This window comes from Buceros rhinoceros, unplaced genomic scaffold, assembly GCF_000710305.1.
Source record: "Buceros rhinoceros silvestris isolate BGI_N320 unplaced genomic scaffold, ASM71030v1 scaffold6317, whole genome shotgun sequence".
Classification (NCBI taxonomy): Eukaryota; Metazoa; Chordata; class Aves; order Bucerotiformes; family Bucerotidae; genus Buceros; species Buceros rhinoceros.
In genome coordinates this window covers 15,547-25,913 of record NW_010423852.1, presented here as the reverse complement: position 1 = coordinate 25,913, position 10,367 = coordinate 15,547, and the positions used below count along the sequence as shown (strand labels likewise).

Sequence of the window (10,367 nt, the reverse complement as noted above, 5' to 3'; positions counted from 1 at the left end):
GCTCTTCCCCAAAGTTTTTGTCAGCTGTGCCAAGTCCTCCTGAATATGCTGTTGCAGGAAACTCACTGAGTCACGCACTGGGGGCTTGATAATCTTTTGCAATGACTAAAGAGCAACAGAAGGCAAGAATGAGCATCATCAGTAACATCCAGTTCAAGCACAAGGCACACTGAATTACAGTCCTACCAGAAAGCGAACACCGTCCTACGGGATCCCTAGCACTTGCGCAAATAAAGGCAGGAATGTGCGCACATGTGTGAAAGCACGAAAGGACCAGAACCAGTCCTGGGCAAGGAGGTAAGAGGATTTGAGTCTTGCATCCTGAAAGATTGCCCTGGTTACTTGGCAACATGATGAAAAGGACCAGCATCATACAAAGGTTTCACTACATTTCATGTGGCTACTTCGAACTACTACTGGAAGATACCTGAGGATCTTTTGTGGCTCCCAGCAACATCGCCAGATGTGTGAGCAAGCGTATCAGGATGAAGACAGCGGGGGACATGCCCCGGTCAGACACTCCCGCCGTTTCCCTGTGTTGTGCATCTCCAAGTATGTGGCCAGTTTGAGTCCTGTCTTCATAACTCCTGTTGGAAATGGCATATATAGTACTTTTTGCCTTGACAAAAGACACACAAGAGAGGTCTTTGATACCCAGTAATGTCTTTCTGACCCTCAAGTTCTTTCAATGCCATCAAAGCTGCCAGTTACAAGTGCTACAGGGGAATGAGGACTTCCCATAGGTTTTGGACACAAATAAGCCCCTTTGTTTGGTTTTGCTGGCTGATTACTCTTCTTTGGACATCTCTTCCCAACACATTTTTGATGAAAGAGGCGACATCCAGCCCTGCAGGGCAGGATTAACCAGCCAGTGCTGGACAGGTGAGAAGCTACTGCTGTTAGAATTAGTAACTTCACTCTTACAGAGCTGATCCAGAGCTCCAAGGAGCAGGGAGCACCAGTCACAGTTACCAGGCTCTGGTAGAAGTTCTTCAGTCATGCTGATCCATTCAAGAAAGCATTGCCTATTACTCCATGGCACAGAACCAGATAACCTGTGTCAGCCCGGACAAGCAGAGAGATGAGAAACCCTAAGTAAGCAGCTTGACACAATCTTGTGTTAAGGCAGTTTCTGCACAGCCAGTTATGCCGGCACTGAGCCTCTTCCCACTCAGAGGCCAATGTCAGAGCTAACGGGGAATCCCACATGCCACCTTTCAGGTGGCAGAATGAAGTAGGTACTTTTTGCCTTGAGAGTGTGGCAGGCAAGTACTACCTCACTGAGGGCTGAAAGGGTTAATGGATCAAAGCGTACCGGAACTCTTGAAAGCCTTGCAGTAGTCTATGCTTATGCCCTCCAACTTGGGCACCGCAGTCGGGACAGGCGCCAGTTTCCATGGGGAGGCCACACTAGCAAAAAGCAAAATGAGAACATCAGATGCTGGAGCGAGAACCTCTCCAGGAGAGGAAGAGAACGAAACAAACACCCACGCTGAAACAGGTTCATTCAGAAACTGCCTCTCACTGGGCAAAAGGACCTCTGCCCCTTGCTTCCTAGAGTTATGGTATAAGCTCTGTTACAGCCAGCCTAAATTTTATATTACAATAGCAAAATGATTGATAGTAGAGTTTAGAAAGGGAAACACCACGTGATAGACCATTAAAACCAGTAAACAGAAGAGGTTTTGTTGAAAACACCATGTGCTTAAAAACCCACCAGTCCCCATTTCTTACCTCTCCTACAGTGCAGGGGTGGCCATTCGGACATGCTGTCAAGAACGAGAAACAAACAGCACAGTGTTATAAAACAGACACGCGTAAAGCCCCTCTTATTTCCTGTCACAGGGACCATCAGGGAGCAGGAAATATGGTTCAAGACCTAACCAAAAGCACTGACTGTCCCAATGCTGAAAGGTGCGATAGGCCCACGTAGGAACCCCATGAATTTTTCAGTGCTTCTCCCCTCAAGAAACAAGGAACAGAAGCCTGAAAGATTCTGCTCCTGCGTACCCAGCGGGCTGGAAAGCAGGAATTCCCAGTCTGCCAGGAGATCCTACTGTGGAAAGCAGAGAACTGAAAGCCAGCCAGGAAGGTGGCAGAGTGCTCCTCTTCTGCTCACACCACTTAACGTGGCCTGAAGTTCCAGGACGGGTCTTCTCCACCTTCAAGCTTGAAACTAAACAGAAGCTCGATACACTTTGTGCATTACCCACCTAAACTACAAATCTTAATTCACAAAAGATAGCTCACGCTGACAAGTGGAGCACGTCTGTCCTCACATTTAGAACAGTTTCAATCAAAAACAGAGGATTAGCCTTCAAGTTCTTCCACAGCCAGTCAGGAGCACTTACTGTACCAGCGCAGAGCGTTCAGTCCTGCCCAGGCCCTCGCCTGAGCCGTTAGATCTTCCGGCATTGTAGGCAGAAACGAGCGCTAAGGAGGAAAAGAGAGAAAAGGCGACAAATGAATACATGAATCGGTTCTCTCCTGCAGCAGTCGCTCCTGGTTCTTCATTCGCAGTGGAGAACAGGGGTGTCTGAAAGCAGAGGTCATGCAGATGATGGACCTGCACATCTGCACGTTCCACCTGTGAAAACCCCTCTGAAGAACTGCCCCTGTTGTTAAGACTCGCATGTGCACTCTCCAGACATCCTGAACCAGATCCCCCTTGGCATGGCCTGAGGCTCCCTGGTGTACACCAGCACGTTTCCTTACACCTCGGACAGCCAGGAGAAGCAGAGCAGCAGATGCCTCCCCCCGACTCAGCTCCCTGAGCCACTGTCCTCTGGAGCACACAACACAGGTCTCCACAGCATGGCCTGCCAACTGCTTCCAGACTCGCTCACTCAAACAGCAGCAGAAGTATTTGCCTGACGCTGCTCAGGAGGTACCTTGAAAAGTGCTAGGTAATCCCCACAACACTGAACTAATCAGTAATTCACAGCTCCAACAGTAAGTTGGTGCTTTTCATGTTCAGAAAGGTCAGGTTAGGGAGGATCCAGCAGACAGATGAACAAACCCGCACCATGCTGCACTGCCAGTGAGTTAAATGTCTTTACCTCCATGGCGCGTGGCTGGAACGCCAGATTCCTCAGGGGCTGCAGGATGGGGTTCTGCCCGCACAGCAGCACCGCTGCGGTATGAACAGCCATTTCAGCCAGCGCTCCGATGCGGCTGAAGCTGTGAGGATCCACTGTCAGAGACGGCAGTGCATTTGCCACAAGAGAAGTTGCAAAGTGCTTCAGGTCTGGAGAATTCAGGACTTGGGAGCTCCGGATGAACTTGGTCATAGCCTCTGTTTGCTGAAAGCAGATGTTTGAAAGAAAAACCCAGCATGATACTGCTCACCACACTGCAGAGGACTATCAGCTGCTTCCCATGCTGCGTGCCTCTGCTTTGAAAGCGTTCCCAGTCCGCTCAGACCAGGACATAACCCTACTGAGGGCAGAAGAACAAAGTGCTCTTCCACCAGTGATTCAAATCTCATTCACCCTTATCAGCGAAGCATGTTTGTCACTTCACTTCCAGTGTGAAGCACCGAAGCACCTTACCTGCTGTTTGGGATGAAGACTCAAGCAACTAGCTCCATACAGGGCAGTGACCTCTCTGAAAAGAGCCAGCAGCAGATGGACAGACCGTACAGCCGGGGAGCTGCCAGATACCTGCAAAAGAAGAACTGCTGATAGGGCAGAGGACGGGCTATAGCTATCACTGCTGAGGCCACTGGATGTGCAGGCAGCAGCAAGCCTGGGGCAAAGCTCGCCCCACGAATAATGGGGGGTGGTACAGAAATTTCTGTTTGCACCGTCAGTGAGTAATCTGACAGCGCTGCTTGAGGCTGATAGGGAGTTTCACATCAGAAACCTCTTAAGTATTCTACTTTTCTAACATCCAGTCAGAACTGCAATCTCAGCCTCGACATTCCCTCAAATAAACCACCAGTGCAACACACACAGCACGGAGACAGTCAAAGGCGCGGTGTTTGCAAGCTTCTGATGACTTTCCAACACAAAATACATACCGGATAAAAGCTACAAGTGCACAGAGATCACATGTTTGGTTTTTGCGTGGCAGGACTCAAGGTTAGGCAGGTATGGGCAGACAGGGAGCAGGCATAAAGCTCCTTTGATTACCTGCCTGCTCTCCTGTCTGCTGGTACAGGGGGCCTGTGACACCTACAGAAAACAACCCCCTACAATAGATTACGGGGGGAGAAAGGTGAGATGGGGCAACCACCAGAAATAACCTCCCCATTACATATGCTAGAACACAGGTGAGGAAGCAAAGCAAATGTGCGTGTGCCTGCCGGCATAAGCCACAGTCGCTTCCAAGCAGAGGCAGCCCAGGCACCTCCCCTGGAAGAGACACTGCCAACAGGATCACACCCAGCTCAAACGCTGGCCACCCAGACCCAGCGGGGTTACGGGGAGGACAGCAGGCCCTACCTTCTCTGCCTGCAGAAGTCCCTCGGTGTCACACTCAATCATGGCTTTCCCCACAGCATCACGCAGGCGACGGTAGTTCTCACCGCACGCCAGGTACCGGTCGATGGGGTTAGACTGGCTGTTCTGTACCTGCACAGGGAAAAGCCCTTGGTGAGCACTGTGGACATTAGCAGCCCCTGGACAAGGCAGAATCTCTTCTTCCTCCCAAGGCTGTGGCATTTCAGCCTTCACAGAGAGACAGCAGGCAGGTACAGCAACCCAATGGCTTCTCACTCCCCTAAGAGACTCCATTTGATACAGAGCGAGGACGAGTCATCTTCACAACCACTCCCACTGGGGTGAGTCCCCCAGGAACCACACAGCAGCAGGAACACCCCCAAAGCAGCACAACCAAGAGGAGACCAGAGCCATCTCCAAGGAGACACGTCACCTTTACCTGCTGCAGGATTTCCACTGGGAACACCCAGTTAAACTGCGTCTCTGTGACGAGCTTCTGAGCAAATTCCATCCCGTGCTGGCTAATGATTTTACGGACTAGGTACACCCGATGCCAGTTGTTCTTGCTGACGCTACAGAAGGCCTTCACATTTGCCAGGTAACGCTGCTTCCCCTCTACTTGGTCTTGCTCTGGAGGGGAAAAAGGAGAAGAGGCATAACCACATCCTACTGTAGCACCAAGACCCTCTTATCAGTACTGACCAATCACACAGGAGCACTTGAGAGCCCTCTCTTCCTCAGATGCTGATCTAGAGTGTTTCCTCAGCAGGGTTTTAGACAAGGGTTCACTTCTTTGACAGAGGATGACATACTCCTATTTCTTTCTCTCAAGGAAGAGTTTTCCCCTTTATTGGGAGTTCATTTTCAGAGCTCTTCCAACTTGCTTGTCACGATAAGAAACGGCAGGCTCGGAGCTGAAGTGGAACGAATTGCTCACACGCCAATGTGGTGTGTAGCAAGACCCGTTTATTGTTTACATTACATCCCAATTTATAGACTCTTGTCCACTCGACTAACTACATGGTGATTGGATAGTGACTCTGTTACACAGACAGCACACAGCTCTTAAAGCACTATAATTGGTTAAAAGGGATTAGATCCCACGTGGTGAATGTTGTGGTTAAAGCTACCAAAACAAGGCCAGTATAGATAGCATTTCCCACACGATAACACTGCAGCTGGGTTCGGCTACTAAGTTTCCCAGAGAGAGAGTAGCATATTTTCATAGTTCTAATTTCTGCGAGAAAAATACACCAACATCGCTCAACAATGGCTTTCCATCATCTCAGCTGTCAGGGTGATGGTGCTCCCTCAGAACAATCTCCTGGGATGCATTTCACTAGCCTGACATCCTCGATGCTTCATGAACTGTGTACGTATCTGAGTCTCTCCACACACTGCTCACCTTTACTGGGTCAGCAAATCGGCTCAAAACTTCATATTTGCTTTTAAGTATCTCTGCACCCTTTTAGCTGTGTGGAGCTCTCAGTCATATAAAAGAATAAGCCTTACAGCAGCCATGTATCTGAAGCATCATTTATGCTTTACTTGTTTATTCATTAAAGTTCCATGTACTTGCTTCTAAATAAAATTTCATTATTAGCATCTGGAGGATAAAATAAACCTCCTTTCGAAGGCCCAGCTGCTATGTAACTACACCCCAGGGGTCACCAGCACAGCCCTGCGCCTGGTCATGGAGCACTTCTAACACGTGGCAGAGAGGACAAATAACGGCTGACATGCCAACATGGGGGAAGGAAGGAAGCAAGGAGGAAGGGGGAAGGAGGAGGGGGAAAGCAGATGCACTCATTGCTGGCCATTTTGTTGCATCAAAACCAGTGCACAGCACAGCCCACTGTCCAGCCCACCTCCCACGGAGCATTTCCAGCAGAACACCGAGACTTACCTGTGGGCCCATGCAAGTCAAAGACCAGCTCTGCCGCCTTACTCAGGTACAAGCGAACCTTGGCTACTGCCTGCAGATACTCAACAGATGACTCCCGAGGAGTCTCTTGGTTGTTCCTTGGGAGATAATTCTCTGGAAAGCCTCTGTCTCTAGGCAGATGCTCATATCCAAGGCTGCCCTCAGACTTTTCACACATGGAATCCTAAAGATGGCCCAGAATATTGCATGAGTGGCAGAACCACTTCCCTCAGTTGTACCCTACCTCTCCTGTGCTTACTGCGTTGGGGATGCGTTGGAAGATTTAACGTCTCTCACAGCTCCCTCCACCCCAATGCCCTCAGCATCTCCCTGTGACCCCTCCAGGGCTTAGCCTGCACCTCTGTATCACCAACCACCAGTCTCAGCAAAGCACCCAAGCTCTCTGCACGCAGCTGATCAGGAGAGTTGTGAGCATTGACAGGTTATGCCCACACAGAAACACGCATCACATGTTCCACCTGTCCTTCCTTTAGCAAGAAATCACCTTTTGATCTTGTCTACAAAGTCACTGTTTTAATGAAAACTGTCAGAAATGAACCCTCTACCCTCTGTCAAGTTTGAAAAGCATTAAGAGTTAAGGAAGGGGAAGAAAGGGAACAATCCAAACAGTGCAATGATCTAAAACCCTGCATAGGAAAAAGTGTCTGCAGAAAAAAAAGTAGTGGACTACTGCACCTGGAGATCCCCCGGCTTGCTGCACTGCTGCCTTAGAGTCTGAGTGTTACTGGGCCTCGGGGCACACTTAGACCCCTGTCCGAGGTGTCCAAGAGAAAGAACTTATGTGACGCTGTGAATGCACACCGGCCTCACAGAGCGGAGCAAAGCTAGCTACAGAGAGCAGGTTCTGACGGGCGATTTGACATCAGCTTCCCTTCGGGCTCTCTGGTGGGGCAGTAGTTCTGTGCACAAGAAACTTGCCTAAAGCTGCAGATTTTCTATTCCTGACTTTTTTTCTTCCTGCGACAGTTTTACTGCCCAGCTCTTCCCGACCCAGCCCTCACCTCCAAGCAGTTGACGAAAAGCAAGTAGAGCTCTTTTTTATCTTTTTTCTCCAGGATCTTGTTGTGCTCCACCTGGGACAGGTAGTGTTGCACATTGTCCTTCACTTCGTTGAAGCTATAGGAGAGAGAAACACTCCTTCAGCACAACTGCAATACTGATGGCTACTACTTGTGTTCCAGATTGTGATTGATCTACTAGTGACGTCTGTGTGACGGGCGGAGGTCACTCTGGAGCCATCTGGAAGATGGAAAAGCAACTGTGCCATGTCATCTAGCCCAGATGTCATCTAGCTTCACAGCCTGAGCTAGGCTTTTACCACCAACAATGCTGAATTTCTAGGGCCTAAGTCACCTGATCTGTTTTAAGCATCTCATCTAGGACATGATCACACTCAAGACATAACTTTCTGGGCACCAACTGCAGAGGGAGGCTGGAGCGGCTGGTGTGAAGGGAACAGTCTGCACAGGCACACAAAGGAGCACTCCGGATTAAATGGCTGTGAAGGAGGAACACTGCTTTGCTGCTCTAGAGCACAGTTAGGTGGCTCTCTTTAGGTCACCCAAGCCATCCACGTTCAGCACAGGTTCAGGTTAAGGGCAGCTTGGTAAACCTTGGCACAGACTGGTCAGGTACTTCCACACAAACTACACACACGTCAGCCAAGTTGCATAACTAATACAAAGGCACAGGATGAACTTCACCTGTAAGGATTCAAATTCAAGGAATAGCCTGGAAGCGAGGAGAACAATCAGATTGGTTTGATGAGGTCATGGAGAACAAAGCTGAGTAACATCCATCAGTTGTCTGTGCTCACCTGTACTTCAAGAGGAGCTTCAGCATTACTGAGCGGATAATGGGAGTTTCATCCACTTCCTCGTCAAACGGGGACAGAAACTTTGTGCAGATAGCAGGCTGGTCTGGGGAGATAAAGACAGGTTTGGCAGGTGAGAGAAGGTGGCAAGAGAATCAGCTGCATGAGGCAGAGTGTTGGGATGAAGGGAGCTCACCTGAACCTTTTAGGTAGCTTCTGTGAACAAAGAGCAAATTAAGGAGCTCTTGGATCACCCTCGCCTCGGGGGGTTCATTGTCCTTGAAGCACATGGTAGTGACAACATCTATGAAGAAGTTATTGCATCTCTGCCGGAACAGGGCGTTTTTTGCTATGGCATCTCTAGGGGAAGGGTAAAAGGCATGAGGACAGTGTTCAGGTACAGAACCACTTAAAGAGCAGATGGAGCAAAGCACCCACAAGCAGAACTCACCACGGTGAGACACTTCTCCAGCCTTCCTAAAGGCTGGAGATGGGGAACGCTTCTGTGTTGTCTGCAAAGGACTGACAGCTGGGATCACAAATAGCAGTGTGATGCCAGACACATTCATCGAGAGCCTTTCGCTAAGCTATCCCAAAGTGATCCGAGGTGAAAACAGTTCCCCCATTCGATCCAGCCCCTGGTAGTGCTTTAGCTTTACAGGGGTTTGGAACGACTGTTTTCTTAACAGAGGCCAAGGCAACTTCTTCCCTCCTTCTGAAGCAAGGAGCAGAAAATGGACAGGACCTGTTCCGATTCCAGAGAGCGCAGAGTAGAGTTCCCTCTGCCCATTCTACTCAGGGTGACAGATTCAGAGCTGCGAATCAGACTTCCCTCACACAACCAGCCCCGCTGCCGTGCTTCCACCTTGGAGAGAACAGAGTACCTGAGCTCCACAGAGATGGTTAAATCAACATCCCCCACAGCAACTTTGCAGTATGGACAATGCATCTGTGATGGTATTAGCCACCTCCTGATGCACTTCTGACAGAACACATGGTCACAAGGCAGGCAGACTGGATCCTTCAGCTCTCCGTGGCAGATCGGACACGGCTTCAGACCATGTCTGCAATGCAGAAACAGCAATGAACACGACTGCTTCAACGTGTCTTACCAAAAGCCTTTAATAAGATGATCATCTGCAACTAGACCACAAGGAGGTAATGCAAGACCTGTTGGCTAACTGCTTAGCTCCAGGGTGCAGAACAAGGCAGAAGCTACTGCTCTCCATTTAGCCTTCATCGCACGATACACAGCACTACCTCACACCTGGAAATATGCTGGCAACACCAGCCACGTTCCTGCTAGACCCTGTGACTCATCTCAATGTCAGTACCTGAAGAGCCTGTTGCTGACTTCATCCTTGCACTGGCACAGCACTTTCATCACTGCAATGAAAGTTGGATGAGTCTTCATGTCTGAACCGTGCTGAAAACACTGCGGAGAAAAAGGACGAAGCTCAATGACTCAGCTCTAACACCCGAGACAAATTCACAGGATCAGCAGAAGCAAACAGGGGAGAGGTGAAATCACATCTTCGCTTACCTTGGCAAGAAGCAAAGTATATTTTTTCACTAAATCTTCAAAGTCTGGCATCAAAGCGTTGATGCCAAACAAGACATGCTCTATAAACAGAGACATGGAGAAAACTCGGTTCCAGCAGACCCTGTGGGGAGGAAAGCAAGATTTCAGAAGTACAACTGAGAGCACGAATGGGAGTGCGGTATCAGGCCAGTCTAACAACCTCACTGCTTGTCACGCTGACCACTACAGCAGCTTCTTGCTTTGCCCTTTGGCCATCAGCCCTGGCTTTTTGTCAAGGACAGCCCATGTACCAGCACCTAACGAGGCCAGTTTATGGCACAGGACCTGTCCTGGAGAGACTGCAGCAGAGCTGGGACCACTGCAGAGACCTCACGCCTCTAACTTCTGTAACAAGGAAGTAATTAAAACCAATAATCACCGCAATTAACTACTCTTCCTTCAGTGAAACTAAACAAGGTCTGTGAGAACATGGGATAGCTCTCTGGGCTTGTCTTCCAAGAGACAAGACTCCATTTTAGATGCAGTGAAGTGCCCTCATCTCACAGCCCTTAAGCACAGGGGATGAAGCAGGGGGATGCTGCTGGTTAACGGAAACTTAAGGAGAGGTTTAAATAACTGCTGAAC

At 49.4% G+C, this 10,367-nt stretch overlaps 1 protein-coding gene across 1 annotated transcript in view; it reads right to left on the bottom strand.

Moving 5' to 3' along the window:
- Window positions 1–10,367, bottom strand: part of LOC104497327 (E3 ubiquitin-protein ligase RNF213-like) — a gene marked incomplete at its 5' end in the record, with an annotated part of 32,463 nt that overhangs the window by 6,690 nt on the left and 15,406 nt on the right. The window contains 17 exon segments of the mRNA XM_010140566.1: window positions 1–105; window positions 428–587; window positions 1,316–1,410; window positions 1,735–1,769; window positions 2,352–2,433; window positions 3,060–3,329; window positions 3,331–3,449; window positions 3,452–3,662; window positions 4,446–4,568; window positions 4,876–5,072; window positions 6,349–6,550; window positions 7,389–7,503; window positions 8,204–8,306; window positions 8,397–8,560; window positions 9,085–9,264; window positions 9,535–9,635; window positions 9,744–9,864. Of these exon segments, the coding sequence (XP_010138868.1) occupies window positions 1–105; window positions 428–587; window positions 1,316–1,410; window positions 1,735–1,769; window positions 2,352–2,433; window positions 3,060–3,329; window positions 3,331–3,449; window positions 3,452–3,662; window positions 4,446–4,568; window positions 4,876–5,072; window positions 6,349–6,550; window positions 7,389–7,503; window positions 8,204–8,306; window positions 8,397–8,560; window positions 9,085–9,264; window positions 9,535–9,635; window positions 9,744–9,864 (2,383 nt within the window).